The following is an 18,049-nucleotide window of genomic DNA, read 5'->3' on the forward strand; positions in this document are numbered from 1 at the left end:
GACCCATGTTCATCTTGGAGTCAATGATGACTCCAAGATCCTTTTCCGCCTCCATGCTGACAAGAGGGGAGTTCCCCAACCTGTAGGTATGGTGCCGGTTGTTCCTCCCCAGGTGCATCACCTTGCACTTGTCTGTGTTGAAACCCATCCTATTCTCATCCGCCCACCCTTGTAACCTGTCTAGGTCACATTGTAGCCTGTTGCTTCCTTCTAGTGTGCCCACGTCCCCCCATATCTCAGTGTCATCAGCAAATTTGAACAGGTGCTTTTTACCCCCTCGTCCAAATCACTGATGAAGATGTTGAACAGCGCGGGCCCGAGGATCCACGGCAAACCCGTGGTTTGCCAGAGGCAGAAGAAGGCTGGAGGCAAACAGTTCAACCTTCCCTTGTCACTTTTCATGGTTAAAAGTATGCGTTCACTTCGCAGTTCGTGAGCTCAGCATGCCCAGTGCCCACTGCCCACTCCCTGCCTGCCACCCCCATTATAAATGGGGAGGGTGGTGCCAATCTCTTCTGGGAAGTGCTTGGAGACCTGCTGAGAAAAACCACTGGGTAGGAGGTTGGTATTGTTACTTGAAAGCTATTCAGAGGTTTGCGGCATTAAAAGTACTCCCAATGGAGAAGGGATTAGTGAGCAAAACATGGCCAATGCAGTCAAAAAATGCGTGAGACTAGCAGCATGGAACCAGGATTGGTCTCCCAATGTAATGTCTCATGTGGTTTATGCACAGCTCCTACTTTTATTAGTGAAGTCACACAACTAAGCCATGCTGGTGCTAGTCCCTCTCTACAATGCACCGGGTAGCACAAAATAGTACACGTTTCCCTAGGGCACCAAAGAGAGCTCCCTGTGATAACTCCTTATTCCTACAGCAAAATGGCTCTGCTGCTGGCTTTCATCCGAGTAAGAGAGTCAATGGTTACACGTCTGTGTCAACAGCTGCACGACGCAGAGACCGCACAGACTGCACGCATCGTGGGAACGGGCAATAAGAAATGATCCATCTTGAGGGAGAGGAGGACAAACTGGATCCTAGATGGAGACTTGCATGTTGGCAGCTCTATTCTCAGGGCTGTCATCTTACTACGTGAGAGTCAGTAGCCAGGTCTAATCACTATCACGGTAGCCACTAGACAAACTGGGATGACACCACATTTGCTCTAACCGCACGGTGAGGGGGTTAGCAAAGAGTTATTCTAGGCAGCAGAGTACTAACTGGATGCCAAGAGGAAAACCTAGTGATGCCAGCCATTTCGGGCACCTGGCACCACTGAAATGAAGCGTGTCTGGTGAGCAGTGGCTGCTGGGCAAGGTGAATAGACAGCATCGAAAACAGCCTCTCTCGCACCTCAGTTCCCAGACACCAGGCTCACGAGCTCCCAGCTGGGCAGTCACAGGATCTGCACTTGAGCTCCCCGCCTGTCTCCTCGCCTGGTTGGACACCAGGGTAATGCTGACAGACCACCTCTCGAGGAGACTGGAGGCCAGGTGCAGCAAAAGAAAAGGTTGGGGGGAATTCACCTGACTCCGTGCAGAGCAGAGTGTGCAGGAGGGTCTTGCGAAACACCTGGACCTCTGTAAGGACAGCCTTTTGCTTCTGGGTGAAGCCAGACTACAGCTTCCTTACACCACGATGCAGTAAAAAGGAGGTGCAAAAAGAACCACTCGAGCCTGGGCACCGCAAGCACAAAGGCCCAAACCCAGCTCCCCTTTAAGCAGGGAGGTAGTGCTGATACCAGCAATGGTGGTTGCATGAGGGGCGTTTAGGGCCACCTATGCAGATTTTAGCTCTTTCCCCCCTTTGCAATTCACCTTGCTCTTCTGAACATGCTCAGAGGGGATCCACTCCAGTCACTCATGCTCTGCAGGGATCCTGCTCCCCTCAGAGAAGGGTCTAGTTCCCCGTGAGCCTCTGAAGCACTGGTCACAAAAAACACAACTAGCACCTGGTTGAAGGAGGAGAAGGAAGAAAAAGAAGAGAATCTCCCCACTTTTTAGCTGAACAGCCTCCTGGTTAGGCCACTTGCCCTGGGAGAGGTGTAGGCCTGAAAAGCTGCCCTGGTACAACTGATGCCTTTTGTTTTCCTTCCCTTCCTTTGAACAGACACCATGAGCTGAAAGCAAAATGAGCGCAGAGGCACCTAAGCACAGAAGCAATGACTGCTGTAGGCAAGACAAAATGCAGACAGCTGTAGACGCAGAAAAACAAGACCGAACAGAGAAGCAGAAGACCCAAGGATAGCCCAGGAGGGAGAAGGAAGGTCAAAACAGGCTGAGGGTGACAGTGACAGATGGATGAGGAAAGATCCCCTGTAAAAGGTAATGGGTGAGGAGCTATGGCATGAACATAAATGCTTTACAGATGAGGGCTGTAAAAGGGTATAAAAGACTAAGGAAACAACTTCAGTTTGGGGAAGTGTCAGCAAGCCAGAGGAGACCATGCAGGTCCAGGGGTGCTGGGACAATGCCTAGATAGATGAGTCCTTGTGCTGTCATTTGGAAAGCTGGTGAAAGAACACCTTTACAGGCTGTCTGGGGTTTTGCTTGAGCAGCGGGATGGCTTGTGTGTGCAATAAATCTGGAGGAGAGACTGAACGGGCATCACCGATCATTTCACTGCATCCACGCAAACACTTCCTTCTGATTAAGGGGAACAGAGGGAGACCCACATCCAAGGCCCCTCCTCACTTAGAGGGCTTGACCCTGGAGCTCACACTTCCTACAGAAGTGCCCTAACCCCCAAGCTGTGGGCTTGGCTTAACCGAGAGCACTTTCCAACCTTCCTCTTAAAGCTGGGCAGCCAAAGGGGGAGGTATGTGGGGCCAGGAGGGTAAAGCAGGAGTCTGGCTTGGAGATGTGCACTGCCGCAGCACAAACTACCCACTGCTGTCTATCCACATGATCCAATAACTATTACATGCCAAATACAGAAGCACCTTTGCAAGACAAGAGCAGAGGCCAAAACCCAGACTCTTGTGAGGCCACTTGACAAGCACAGGTCGCTTATTAGAAACCAAAATGTGCGACTAAACACCTTCTTAAGACTATTTACACACTTTGCACCATAGGTGCAAGAGTTTGGGGGGGAATACAGCCAGCAGCCATCAACGTGCTGACATTCAAGGCTGGCTGCAGGCCTAAATGTGGGCAAGGTTGCTGGAACATTTCAGCAGAGGTAGCAAACCTTTCAGCTCTTCCCATTGCCCCAGCCAGGGAAAGAGGACGATTGTCACTTGTTGGAATTACGCCACTGAGCACCAGAGACACTTGGACCAGCATATCAGTCAGAGCTGAGCTGCATTTCAGTGAAATGCCACCATGGAGTCAGCCTCTCAGCATTCAGACTAGAGCAGTCTACCACATCACAACAACAGGAAATGCCCTCAGGCTTGAGAAAAACAATAGTTTTCCTAACATTGGCAGCTTCCTTTTCTTCAGCCTCCTGAGTCTTGAAAAGCAATGAGAGGGAAAGAGAGAGACACACAGATTATAGCCAGCCACCCTCAGTATAAACAGCAAGTCTGGATACAAAATTGTTTCCATTTCCCTGGAACCTGCTACACTGCCCAAAATATCCCACAGGAACTGGGAAATGAATCAGTATTGATAAACTCGGCCCCAGTTCTCAAAAGAGCAAGCAGGACTGTGTCACACTGCATGTGTGTGTGTGTGTGAAATACATTACCTTTTGATCGCTTATTCCAAGTAAAGCTACTGGCCTGCATTTACATGCTACTCAAAATGGCTTATGCCCATGATGGACAGACGGACGGATGAATGGAGAGCTCACTGACATCTGTATCTCATTTAAAACCAGGCTTGAAGCTTCCTTGCTGCAGCCACATGAGCGCGTGCTGTTATTAGTTCCCCCATCCCTTCCTCCTCCACTCTTGCTTGCAACCACCACTGCTGGGTCTTGTGTGACACCAGACATCACACCTCCAGAAGTGTGCCCTTTCACACTTATGTGCCTCAGTCCTGACTGCAGTTTCTTGGTGCCACGATGGTTAGAATAACTAGTAGGGCAAGAGTTATGGGGGCATCGACAGCCAGCTGCACTTACCTCTTTACCACCCATGGCCTCAAACATCTTCTCAAGTTGTACCCTCAGCTGCTGGATGTTATTCATCAGGATGCAGGGCTGAGAGAAAGAACAAAGCCCTGTTAATGATGGGGGGAAATCGTACAATTGTGTTCCATCATCCTGTTGAGGTTCGGGTCCGTGCTTATGAGTCCCTTTGTTTTAGGGATGGGCAAACAAAGGTTAAAACTCCAAGCCCTGGGGCTGATTCAAAAGCAACTCGTTATAGCTTCCCAGTCCACTCACTCAAATTTAGCAAGAGGACCCCTCACAAGCTGTTTGGCTGCCACAGAACGATTCAACAATGCTTGGGGTTCAAAGAAGAAAAGCACAAAATACAGCAGACATTTCTCACCAGCTTCTCCTTGGAGCAGTAGGACCGGAAGCTCCTGGAGAGGATGTCGGCGTACTGCATCAGCACCTTCCCGATCGTCTGCAAAGACAAAAGACACCAACCGACAGCGTCACTCTCCCTCCTCTGCCGGGAACAGCAGCGGGAGGTCTGAAGCACTTGATAAGAAAGATCAAGCCCCAAACAGAGATGAGACAGGATCCTCCCAAGTATTTTAAGAAGTCTCCTGTGCAGGTGGGAACAGATGAAGAGGTAAATGCTATTCTCTTACCTTGGCAAACCTCCTCATGTAGTGACCAACGATGACGGGGTCTGGGCACTCCAGCTTCTTGATGATCTCAAAGCTCTGGTTGAGCTGGGTGAAGACGTCCACCACCGAGCAGGAGAACAGCGCGTGCTCCGACGTCTGCTGGAACTGAACACATGGCAATCGCTGACCCCTTTGAAGTGATCTGCAGGGGGCAGCCGGCAGCTCCTAGAAGTTTTTTTTACCTCTCGGGGTAGGGATTTGTGTGTTGACTGATTTCTAAAGGTATTGTGGGGGGTCTACTAAATCTACTACACAGCAAATCGCAATTTGCTATTTCTGGCCAGGTGGGGGGCTCATTACAAACAGTAATTTCAGGAGTTTTCACACTTGCAGGCTACTACAGCAGCTTGTGCCTCCTCCAGTCAGTAAGACTACAAGATCTAGCTGCACACGCTCCTAAGAACGTGCATCCAACATGGTCCACATGCATCCAACATGTGGGCAATGCAGTCCCACCTCAGACAATGCTGCTGGAGACACGGAAATGTAAACACTGCCCATGCAGAAGGAGCAGAAAATTAACAAACCAGAACCGTGTTCTAATGACCAAGTTGTTAAACAAGCATCAGGATTTCCTCAGTGTTTTTACATTTCAATTTGGTATTTTTAGGTTGCTCCTGGGTTTTATTTGAAAAGCCTCTATAGGCCATTCAAAAAGCCCAGAATGGAAACACCATCTCCCATGTGTCTCCTGCCACCTGAGCATTGTCTGCCGTGTAGCAGCGGGGGCTACTTCCTCACTGAACTCATTCACTCCAGAATTAGCGACTTCACCTGCGGGCCCCAAGGAGCTGGACAGGCAATTGCTATCGATTTATACTGGGACCCGGATGGAGACGTACCTTTCCTAACTCCTCATGACAGCACTGGCCCAGATCAGACAGACCACGACTAAAAAAAACTGGGGAGCAGTAAGCACTGCTGATGCCTTGGATGACATGTGTTAGTTTGATTAGAGAGGAGGGAAAGAAAATGAAGCTCTCTATTTTAAAAAGAGGAAAGGTAAGCAAGTGATCACGTTGAAACTGTAGCAGGCTGCTAAACCGCTGAGTCTTTGAAACACCTGGAAGCCTCTTTACCTCCTTGTGGGAATACTCTGTGAGGCTAAAAAAGATCTGATCACTATGCAGATGGATTAAGGGCGCTCTCCCCACCATGATTACACACACATCTAGTGTCTTGTGCTTCAATGATGTGCCTTACAGGCATAGAAAGATGGGAGAATATCAGGTCACTTGCTGATAGAGATTTAACATCAGCAGAAGCAAAAAAAAAAAAAAAGAAAAAGGAAAAGAGTTTGTGAAGTGCCTGGCTCTGATTTTCCCATTAGGTTAAAACAGTTCAAGATGCCCTAGGGACAAAGACCCAAGATAAAGGGTTTTCCAAATTATTTACCACACCAAATAGGCTGCGCTTGCAGGAAGGCTTCTGACTCTGCAGTAATTCTGCTGGGTTCCCAGACACTGAAGAGCTCAGTTACAACTTAGCAGAGGGACCTACGTACCCCGTCTTTCTTATCTCTCTCCAAGGCTCCATGGAGGAATTCGAGGGAAACCTCCTCGTTTTCATCCAGCCACTGCATCACAAACTGCTCGAACCACCTGCAGCAGGGACAAGGACAGAGACCAAGTTACTACGAGAAATGCAGTCACAGACCCGAACCTCGGGACGTCCGTGCAGAACGGGACAGACGCTTCAGCGATACAAAGGTCTTCACAGCAGCGGGATCATAGACTTCATCCCCATTTGGACCAGTGCTAGAGGCCCAGCTGCACCCTCATCATGGTTTTGTCTGAATATTACCTGCGTGCTCCCACTTGGTCACTTCTCCCAGGGCAGCTGACATGCGAGTGCACTGGCACGCCGCTCACATTGGTGCATGAGAGCTTCCTATCACTGTGCTTGCAAGTGATGGGACCCTGCAGGGGTGGAGAAAGGGGGGAGTGGGGGTCTTTTCTGGGGTAGCCTGTCATCCTTTACCTTCAGGGAATACCCTGACTAGGAGGATGCTCATGTAATGAGAGCTTAACGGCTGAGTGGAGGCATTGTGCCATCCCTCGGTGGGGACCCAGGCGCAGGGGACCAGTAGTGCCCATCGAGCACCGAGCCTTAGAAAAACAGGGCTGAAGGAGATGCAGGAGGCCAGCTAGTCCAAGTCCCTGCTCTGGGCAGATCATCCCTGTCTGTACTGTTTCATTCAAGTGCGTCTGATCCACACTTCTACCAACAGACACTCAAACCTCTCCTGGCGTCTGTTCCAGTGCTAACTCACCCTCAGGGCTACAAAGTCCCTCCTAAAAGCCAAACTCAAATGCCCCTCATTGCAATTGAAGACTGCTACTTCTCGTCTTCTCTCCTGTGGCCACAGACAACAGTTGACCTCATCCTCTTTGACAACCACCCTTCTTGTACTTGCAAACAGTTAGAGCCAACGCGCACTCAGATCTCTCTTCTCCAGCCTTTCCTTGCATGCTATATTTCCAACACAGACATCTAAAATCACTTCTATTGCTCTCTGATGGACTCTTTCCAATGTGTCTCCATCTTTCTTGAAATGCCCCAACTAGACCGAGTATTCCTGTGGAGGCTTTGCTTTGCCTTGCAGGTGACGCTCACGTTAATACAGCCCGAGATGCTAGCGCAAACCAACCCCCACTTTATTTTGGCAACAAAAGGACACAGCTGAGTCGGACTCCACTCAGAGGCCACTGTAATCCCCAGGTCTTTGGCTGCACTACCACAACCTAACTAACCGGTCATTCCCCAACTCATGTTTGTGCATGAGAGCATTTCTCCATTAGTGCAGGACTCTGCATTTGTCCTTACTGAACTCCATTCAGTGATTGTGGGCTCTCTCTCTAGTTTATCAGTGTCATCTCAATCCCACCCTCCAAAGTATCTGCAATTCCATCCAAATTGGTGTCATCTGCAAATCTGCTGCTGCGCATCAGTCCCACTCTCCAAATCACTACCAGTATTACACCCCAGGCTGACCTCTGGGGAATCCCACTTGACGCCTCAATCACCGTTGGACACCAAGCCCTTTATGTCTACGTTTTGAGAACACAATCCAACCAGTTACGTGCCTGCCTTACAGTAGTTTCATCTATCTATACAGCAATTTCTTTAGCCTACTAATAAGAGCGTCATGGGTTACACTGTCAAAAACCCCACTGAAGTCAAGGTGCATCACATCCACTGCTCTCCCGCCATCCACAAAGCCCATCACCTTGTCATAGAAGGAAAATCAGATTGGTCAAGCATGACCTGCTCTTGACAAATCAATGCTGGCTCCTCCTGAACAGCCTGTTATCATCTAGGTGCTTAGAAAGATTGATGACCTGCTCCACGATCTTTTAATACAGTAAGAGCAGATGTGAATTTAACACTGGTGAAAGGTGCCAACAAGTACAGCTCTGAATCAAAGGAGCAGTCAGAGCATGGAAAGAAGGCAGCAGGCTTCCCCTCGCTTCCCATCTGGGGGAAGGCAAGAGACTAGCTTAAAATCAGGACAGAACTGGCCAAAAAGACCAGAGTTGACTGACGGGGGCATCTCCTTTGTGTCCCTGGACTGCAATTCCCTTGGCACCAGCCTAGATTCCTGGCTCGCTGCACTGGACAACTTCCAGATGGTAAAAGCTTTCAGGCACTATGGGCATGGATGAAGACACATAACAGATGGGAATGGATGGAGATAGTGGAGGTAGCCAAGGGCCTCTAGTGCACGTTATGATCATTATGGAGGTGGGCTGGATCTGAACATGTAACCAAGAGGAGAAGAGGGCTGACAACAGGACATGGATCCTGGGAGAGCCAGACCCCCTGTGCTCTGCCTTCTTGGGGGCTTTTTGTCAGTGTTTAAGCAGCAGCGTATCCTTCAAGGTTTCAGCGGGATGAAGCGTCTGCTGAGAATTCATTACCCTGTTCGGTCATATGCAAGTATTCGAATACCGCAGCTGCGGCAAATCTCGTTTCCAAATATTACCACTTGCAAATCAGGGGAAAACATGCCCATGCCTGGAAAAAAAAAAAAGCACTCAGAGCTGCACAACAGAGCACAACCTTCGCTAAACAAACCATCGAGCTCAGAAAAACGGTGCTAATTATGGGCTGCCGGAGTTTGAAAAGGATGTGAAATAACGTGCCAGACAAGAGCAAGTGTGAGCAAGCATGTGCGTGCACGAGCAAGCGCGAACTGGAAGCACGCTAGGTGACCTTAAATACCCTTCGTGCTATGCAATCTACTGCGTGCCCAAGCTAACGCTGGCAATGGCAACTGGCACCATGTTAAATGCCAGCAGCAGCTCGTCTGTAGCCGCAACACCCAACCAAGATGATAACGGGAACATCGAGAGATTTCTGCACCCCAGCAATGCTGCCAAGAGGCTCAGGCTGGCACGTGTGGTAGGACTCCGGCTTTGGGGACAACTTTTCTTCCTAATGAAAACTTTACTTTTTCAACACGACTCATTTCTGGCCCAAGAGCTCCAGCACCACCAGGAGCCCCCCAGCTCTCACCAGGGCCCCGAAATGCTAGCTGCTCACTGCCCCATCCCGTACCAGTTCAACGAAGGAGGCAGGCGAGGGCCCGTTGCACAACTGGTGGGTATTGCACAGGAGAGGGAAGATGACTAACCAGCCCCTGCCAACTCCACCGTTCACATCTGGGGCACAGAACAGAGCCTACCCCACAGGAATGGGGCAGCACAGCCACTGAGCGCTTCTGGGCAGGATGCAGAAGGTCCAGCTCGGTGGGAGACGCGTTCTGCTGGCACTGCCGCCCAGCCCTGCAAACACCTGCTCTGAAAGCCAAATCCAGAGAGGAAAAGGGCTAGGACCCGCTGCAGCACCGCACAACTGCCGGAGCTGGACAGGGGAAGGGCACAGGCTGCCTGCGGGCTTCCTCGGGGTGGGGGCTACAGGAGCAGAGGTGGAGATGGGGGAGGCAGGTCACTGCATTTCTAGTTATAACCATTTACATGGAATTGTGTTTCTCCGGTGGAAAGAGGAGGACGAGTGGGGCTGGGGGACAGCTACAAGGAGGCACAGGCTTGGGAGAGACAGTAAGAGAGGGGACAGAGGAACGGGGGCCCTCCTAGGAGAGGGGCAGAGGAGAGAGGGATGGCAGGGTGGATTTCCAGGGGAGGCTTGTTACACTGCTGCATTTTAATGTTTTATTTCATTTTTCTAAGGGGGTTTTTGTGTGCATGTGTGTTTTTTTGCTCTCATACTTTAAGCTGCCCCAAGCTGTTCTAGGGGAGGGTGGCTTATACATCTAATAAAATAAATCAACCTGCTTTCGTACAACGGGTTCACTGTCTGACCAACCTGCCTAGGCAAAGAGCAAGGGAAGACCCTAGAAAGCTGGCAGGAGAGCTCTCCTAAGAAAATGCTCAGGATGCAAAATGAAGTACTTGGGTCATGAACTGCAGTCACTCTGGGGGCAAATACTATCTGGGGGCAATGCAAATCACACCCCTCTGTGCCATCCTTAGCTGGCACCACTTTGAAGCACCTAATTACATAGTTGTAGATAAGTACTGTCGTCTCCATGGGCTCCCATGCATACTGCGCCAAACAACTTCCAGTTAGAGCATAAATGCAGAGCTATTCCTCTCCATTCAAATAGACTTTGCAAAGCTTGGCCCTCGTGCCCAGGGAGCGAACAACACAGGGAAAGCACTCCCTGATCACAGAAGACATTTAACCCCTGACCCAAGGGATGAGGGAAGGTATTTAAAAATATTTGTTGAAGAAACTGCATCTGAAGTTATTTAAACACCGTTCGTTTCAGACAGGAGGGTTTTAATTGCTGGTAGGTGGCAAATGCCCTTCTTCCCCTGATTGTCTTGTGATGTACAGGTGAAAGTGGTGCTTTTTTTTGACTCAATTAGAGGACACAAGGCAGAAGTCCTCTACAAATTGCAGCCTGACTGTGCAGTTAGACTAATATGCCACAACTTGAGCCCATTGCTCCTTGTCCTGCCATCTGCCCCCACTGAGAACAGTCCAGCTCCATCCTCTTTGCAGCCCCCCTGCAGGGAGGTGAAGGCTGCTATTCAATCCCCCTCGGTCTTCTCTTCTCCAGACTCGATCAGCCCAGTGCCCTCAGCCTCTCCTCACCAGTCATGTCCTCCAGCCCCCCAACCATTTTCATTGCCCTTTGCTGGACTCTCTTCAACGTGTCCACATCCTTTCTGTCTGGGGGCCCACAGCTGGACACAGGACTCCAGATGTGGCCTCCCCAGTGCTGAACAGAGGGGAGAAATCACTGCCCTCCATCTGCTGGCAGAGCTCCTCCCAATGTAGCCCAGGATGCCGGTAGCCTTCCTGGCACCAAGGGCACACTGCTGGCTCCTGAACACTGTTGTCCACTGTCCCCACAGGTCCTTTTCTGCAGAGCTGCTGCTGAGCCAGTGCTCCATGAGAAACACAATGTTTACGTGTTTAAGTCCCTGGGTACACACAAAGACACCCCTAAGCAACTTCAACTGTGCGTGCAAACAGGCAGGAAAGCAAAGGCAGGGCTTTCTGGATGAGGCCAAACCTACTATAACGTTGAGTACTTGTTGCCCAGGCGCACTCAGGTTGTGGACAGACAACTCTTCACTGATTTGAAAAAGGACATAGTCACCTGTTACGATGCACCTGTTATCCTGCTGTAGGAACAGGCAGGACTAACGGGGTCAACTTGCAACAGTTTGCTGCACTTGTGCAGCTATAGGACCACCTGGAGCTACCGGTTGCAATTTAACAGCTTAACACTGGCATCACTGGGCGCTGAAATCACCAGTAAGTCCATCTACACTGGAAGTCAAAGGCAGAAATGCCTTGGACTACCTGAGAATGTCTAGTCTGACATGACAGTGCTACCAGATGTGAGCTAACATGTCTAAAAGGAGACAGAGTAAGCAGTTCTTTAAGTGAAGGACAAAAAAAAAAAAGTTACTGCTTTTGGGGAATTGGCTCCTCGAAGCTTTCAGCTGACAAGGACAGGTGGAGGCTCCTTTACTCAGCTGCTGGCTATGTTGCTAAAGCAGTTTCAGAAAGTGATGCTGGAGAGTTGAAAGCAAGTGAGAAATATAGGAGTCAGCACCTGGAAACCTTCACCAGATTTTGCAACCAGAAGCGGGTCTTCTCTCACACTGCTGGGTCCTAGACAGGTTTGCACTTAGCCCCTTGCCTATTCAGGAGAGCAGAAGTCTCTGCTGCTGTCTGGACAATGGCATTTGGGTTTGTCTTGAGGAGCTTACTGATGTTTCAAGCTGAAGCAGAGAATTCTGCATTTAATGGCATGGCGGTGTTTAAAAATAGTATGTGACTGAGCAAATTAGTGTCTAAGGAAGCTAACCCGCTGCTCTGGTTGGCGCCACAGGGATATTTTTGACAGGTGAGCAAGGTGATTGAAAAAGTCTTAAGATGTAGTTAGTTTTTTTTAAGGCTTTACATTTTAACATCGTTAAGCAGCAGAGGATGCTGACGAAGGTGCAGGTACACCCCGGTAACGGGCACCCTACAGACAGCCAGCGAGCTAGACTATCTGTACTGAGACTTAATGACACTCAGGCAACATTTCCCATCCCCAGACTGCAGGGCTCTCTAAAAAAAATAAAATAAAAAGCTCAGCATCATTATCCTGATTTCACAGATGGGGAAGCTACGAGAGAGCAGTCAAAATGACTCTCTCAAAGTCACAGTGATGCAGAGGCAGAGCCAAGAGGGAAAAACAAGCCTCCAAGACTTCCAGTCCTATGCACTGGACCCACCACACTTCCTCCCATTGCTTTAATAATCTGGATTTGGGCTCGAGGTGGCTCATATGATCCAGGATATGAAACTGCCAAAATATATGGTGATACAACACATGGCAGGACCCTCGGACCCACCCTGGCCTCCATCCAAGCAGAGCCACCTACATGCAGCCACCTGCTCCCCTTCTCCTCTTCCCTCCCATTCAAAGCAGCTTACAGGAAAGCTTTGGGGATCCCTCCCTGGGGAGGCTGAACTGGGTGAGCTCTGCCTGAGAGCAAGACTCACATCGCAGAGACGTACCTGTTCACCCAGCAAACCAGCCAGGTGTGCACTCGACAGGGGGCACAAACGAGCTCTCCTAATGAGAGCCAACATCGGCCCAGGGAGGAGGACAGGTTTGCTGCAGGGGAGCAGAGACCTGGGAGACCTCTGCTCAGGGAAGGAAAGGGAGGTGCTACTGCACCCAGATCTAAGATACTGGCAGTGCATCACTAAGCAAAGCGCCTATTAAAGAAGCTCTATTAGCAAGGACTCCCTCCTCTGCCAGGGATTTCAAATATTTACCCAAACGATCCTTGGAAAAAGCCATGGTCATTTGACCAGGCTGAGCATTTCACAACTGCCTGCATGCTCAAGCTTGCCCAGGCCACCGGCCTGATTCAAACAACATCCCATAAGTGTGCAAGTGACAGGGATACCTCTGGTCATGACCGCTTTTCCTGGAGACTGATCTGAGACACTGTACCAAACGGAAGGTGACGGATGGAAGGAAAGAGCAGGACCAGAGAGAACTGGGAGAGAGCAATTTTGTCTGTCCACATAGTGGACAGGAGGCAGAAAGGGATGGAAAGTCAGGAGAAGGCTAAGGGAGAAACAAGTGAACCAACTGAAGGAGACACAAGAGTGTGCAAGCAACGGGACTTATGACAGAGGATACAACACACTTACGCTGGATACTCGGGCACTTTCCCCTTGAAGGCAGGCAGGTCCCGAACGTACTCATTGTACAGCCATTTCACTTTGAAGTGCAAATTCATATAGTCCGCACTCTTGCACAGCCGGTTCTTTTCATGCTCTGTGGGGAAGAAAGCAGGCAGTCAGGTCTGAAATTAGGCCATTAGCTGCACTGGGTAGAGCAGCAGGGTCTCCCTCAGCCCACTCTGAGTTTAGGATACCACATCTCCACAAAGCCACAAGATCTAAGTGGCCTGGGATTTCTGCAACAATTCGGGGTTGTTCAGCATCGAGCAGGTCAAGCTCTGGAGTTTATTTGTGCAGCTCCCTCTAACACTTCTATTTTTGAAGAGCTTCTGGTTGTCATGGTAATAAAAGGAGAGCAATTGCTTATGGCCTGTCGTCTTAAAATGAGGTATCCTGGATTTCAACCTCCTAGGAAATAAATGGTTGAAGTGAGGGACCGGGGTATCAAGGGGGACTCGGAGCAGTGGAGCCACTTTGGGATCAGTCAAGTAGCACTGAGCTCTTGCTGGCACAGGGATGGGGAGGGAGGGCAAGGGGTGGGCAGAGCTCTATGGAAAGCAATTCCTCCCTCCATCCAGCCAAGCTGCAGTGACGGAGTCAGGCACGCTAATGAAAGGAGACAGGGAAGCAGTATAACTTTCACCCTTTCATCTAACTGGGGCTCAGTCCCTCTCATCCCCACGTCACAGCATTTCCTGCAGGGCTTCTGCAGACAGCACTGGGTCTCTCACCAGTTCCCATGAGCAGTTTACCCCACCCTGCAGTCTCAGTCCCAGCTGCCTGCAGAACAGTAAACTCAGCGCGAGCTCTGGCATCACCCAGTTCAGCAGGGTGCCAGCACTGGTACTTCTTATAGGTCAGCAGGTGACAGAGCCATCGGCACCGCAGACCCAAAGGTATGGACAACCTGTCCCCAGAGGCAGGGCCCAGCTCAAGGTCACCACTTCCTACACTGGAGAGGCGAGGGGGCAATTAAAAGATCCCTTAGCAGGCATGTGCCGTACTGCAATCGCTGCCTGGACCGCACTTTGTTTGCACGTTGCTTTGGGACTTCCACCACTTTGACTCCTTCCTCAGACTCTCCCCTTTTACACCTGATCTCCAGGAAATCTTGTCCGCGGACACAAATGCAGCTGCCAGGTCGCAGGTCTGTTTCCGTCAGTCTCTGCGTGAGGCTGGATCCAAGCCTACTAAGATCAGCGGGAGTCTTTCCATTAACTGAACTGAGCTCAGACCAGGCCCCAACTGATGAGCCACAAATAAGAGGGATGCTCATACAGGACAGCAGCACAACACGGCAGATGCCAGGCGTTTGAATATGTGGCTTTTCATAACATCTGCGGTCACGGTCCTAACATTTCTAAGCAGTTCTGTGACCGTGATAAGCAAGGTCTCCAGGCACAAGCTCAGTATTTATTGTGATGTAAATTTGGTGATATTTTCTGCAGGAGTTTCAGAACGTATTTACGTCCTTTCCTGTTCGGATCAGCACAAAGAAAGGAGAAATGTGCTGCTACCTATTCCCAGTAGTACAATTCAAGGGACCAAGCGACCTTCTTTGCGGGAGCAGGGGAAAAAACAGCTGCCACCACAGCTGGCCGTGCCGCCACCAGCAGTGGTCAGCACTGCCCTCCAGGCCACCGCTACCAGGACATGCAGCCGCCTGGTGACACCTCCAGCTACGTCCATGAAAAATGCAATTCTCCCCATGTGCAACTCGGTGAGCTTTGCCACGTCACAGAGCAATGCAAGCAAGGGACGAGCTTTACAAACCTTCCTCGCACTAATGCAGACTTCCCCTCCTTGTTCTCTAAGGGGCGAAGATTGATTCATGAGTTGCAGACCTAAAGATGTCATACTGAAACCCCCCCCCAAAACGTCCTGTTCCTCGGGAAGAAATTGAAATGTCAATCTATGGGCAAATCCCTGGGGGAGGCTAATTTAGCATGCCAAGCTGCATGAGATCCATTAACCCCCAAAGTTGTTTTCAACGGGTACTGAGAAAGGAGCACCTTCATGTTCGAGCTTAACAAGGCTGTTATTGCCTTAGTGCTCACAAAGATGTGCCCCACACTCTCCCTCCACAGCTGATGAGCTACCAACCTCTCAGCAATAGCTGCAGAAGTAAAGAGCCACGTGAGAAAAATAACATTAAGGCTGGGAACAAAGAGAGTCGTGATCATGGAGCCCGTGTCCCCTGCGAGAGGAAGGAAACCCACAGGCAGTGAGGACTTAGTTAATTTTGCTGCGTGGTGGCACTAGGGCTCCGCTTGAGAGTCGAGTCATTCCTGCGGACAGAAGCGGCTGTCAGTTCACCAGGCCCGCCTGCCTCCGAGAAAGCAGGGCATTGCCCTCAAGCAGTTTTTCAAAGGCCACAAGGAAATCATGCAGCTTTCTGGATTTGCAAGAAATCCAGAAATCATGATTTCTTTTCTGGATTTGCATGACTTTGCTAAATAGCAAAGCCTTGTCTGAGGAGAAGTATTTGAGACACAAGATCAATAACTTTGCCTATAAAGGAGGGATACATGGTTTTATGAGCAGCTCGGGCCACGAGACAGAGCAAGCACTGTAATGAAAGCCTGTTTCAGCCAGAAGATCTGGGGTGAGGCTCCTACCATGTGCCATCTCTATGTAACAGGCAGTATCGGGCAGGTTACACTCGAAGACACTCCCGGCAAGGTGCTGGCCATCAGAAATTGCAAGGGGTGGCAGAGTCAGCGCTCACAGTCTGAGTGCAAACCGAAGCCCTGAAGATCCACAGGCTCCTGGACTGAAGGTCAGAAATTTGCAAAAACATTTCAAAAGGATGTCTCCAGAGCCACGTCAAGTTCCTGAGCTGGGGAAAACCAGCAGCTCGGCAGACCTTTGCCATAACCAAGGAGAGCTTGGAACAACCTCCAACACTGGAGAAAGCCCTGGTGTGCCTAAGTTGGAGCAAGTGGGCTTATTTTGGTGGTGCACACCTGGGCTCAGGAGGGAAGCCAAACAAACAATAGTCCCAAAAAGACTATTCTGATCTCGCTTGGTAAATCAAAGACCTCTCGTGTCCTAGAAGCTGAGGAACCAGGCTCCCCGGCGGAGAGACGAGGTCCAGACGCATTGCCCTACCGTGATGCAGGAACACCATGGAAGACTAAGTGATGCTCTCTGGGCAAGGTCAACATCCCTCCAAACCAGTCCCACCAGGGTCAGAAAGGCATGACCAAGCTCTCATCTTGTATTCAGGAGAGGAGAGGAAGCAGGAAACACAAACAGCCATTTCCCTCCAGGATGATCAAAAAGCACGATGTTTCCCTGCCCACCCTGAATCAATATGGATACCTCTTCTTCCAACTTATAGCAAGACACTGCGCAGCAGGGGCAGAGGAGCTGGGCTCCAAGCATCTCTTGACCTGTGGCAATGGTGAACCAAAGAAGAGGGCTGTTCTCCCCCTCGTTCATCCGTACCATCCTGACCTGTGGGAGAACGGCACTGGAACAGTCTGGCCCTGGCTTTGAAACAGACTACCCACGCACGGCTCACGGCAATCAGAAGCAGACTCGCCTGATGTCATGAGAGATGGGTCCCAAAGAGCAGGATAGCACAGGAGGAGGTTGCGAGTTGGGTGCAGGGTCCTTCGACAGTCCCAGATTGCGTGTGCAGCACCTCCATTAGCCGAGGTTGCTGACAGCCAAACCAATTATTTTGGGTTAAAGGGGAGGAGGTGCCACACATTAGCTGGTTCATTACGGGGAAGTTGCCCCTGGTAAAGTCTGCTTATTGTGGGATGGGAACAAACCAAGTGTCCCCATCCCCCTACCCCACCCATTTGCACACACTTTAACTTGACGTCATTTGGCAATCCAGCTGTCCCCTCTGCACACAAGGAAAACATTTGCCTTTTCCACCATTGGGAGCCTGCTCTTGCTGAGGAAGGACTAACCATTCCCTACTACCCCTAAACAACATGTCCCAGTGGAAGACAGGCTGACCCAAAGCTAGGGACCTGACCAGGACCTTTAAGACTTTCATCCTTCTCAAAAACCTCCTCAATCCTGGGCTGCACTTTCAAAAGACAAGTCCATAAACTTCAGCGTGCACCTTGGTGGGAAGATCAGAACAACCCATGCAGGACTACTCTGAGGAGACCCTTGGAAATGCCACCCTGACATCGTAATGGGGAGCTGACACTCCAGATGGGTCCGAATCCTCCAACATCTCTGCCAGCACATCCTTCAGAGGACCCACGTGTTTTCACCGAGAGATTCCTCAGGACATCCCACCCAGCCCAATGAAGCAGAGAAGGTCCCGTCCTCCTTCACACCCCCAGGCTGCAGGAGGGCCACCGGCACTAACATATGCCTGGATCTGACCCTATGGCCCGAGAGGTCTGCTTCATGCCTGGGGCTCGGGTTAGGGACATCATGGAGAGGATCCTGGCCTACATCCAACCTGCAGACCTCTCTGGCTGCGTCATTCGATCATGTGGGAACGAATGACGCAGCCAAGGGCAACCCTGACTGGATTATGAAGGATTTCGAGGCTCTGGGAGACAAGCTTAAGGAGACGGGGGCGCAGGTGGTATTC

General features: G+C 50.5%; 1 protein-coding gene across 1 annotated transcript in view; it reads right to left on the reverse strand.

The window, feature by feature from the left end:
• The window catches only part of UNC13B (unc-13 homolog B), a 339,671-nt gene that overhangs the window by 55,009 nt on the left and 266,613 nt on the right, over nt 1-18,049 (reverse strand). Inside the window, exons 27-31 of the mRNA XM_019518288.1 lie at nt 13,447-13,573; nt 6,251-6,347; nt 4,708-4,851; nt 4,440-4,517; nt 4,067-4,144 (exon numbers count right to left, since the gene is read on the reverse strand). Coding sequence (XP_019373833.1) covers nt 4,067-4,144; nt 4,440-4,517; nt 4,708-4,851; nt 6,251-6,347; nt 13,447-13,573 — 524 coding nt within the window. The remainder of the gene's footprint in view (nt 1-4,066; nt 4,145-4,439; nt 4,518-4,707; nt 4,852-6,250; nt 6,348-13,446; nt 13,574-18,049) is intronic.

The sequence above is a fragment of the Gavialis gangeticus genome, unplaced genomic scaffold (genome assembly GCF_001723915.1).
Source record: "Gavialis gangeticus isolate Ggan-Ray unplaced genomic scaffold, GavGan_comp1, whole genome shotgun sequence".
Lineage (NCBI taxonomy): Eukaryota > Metazoa > Chordata > Crocodylia > Gavialidae > Gavialis > Gavialis gangeticus.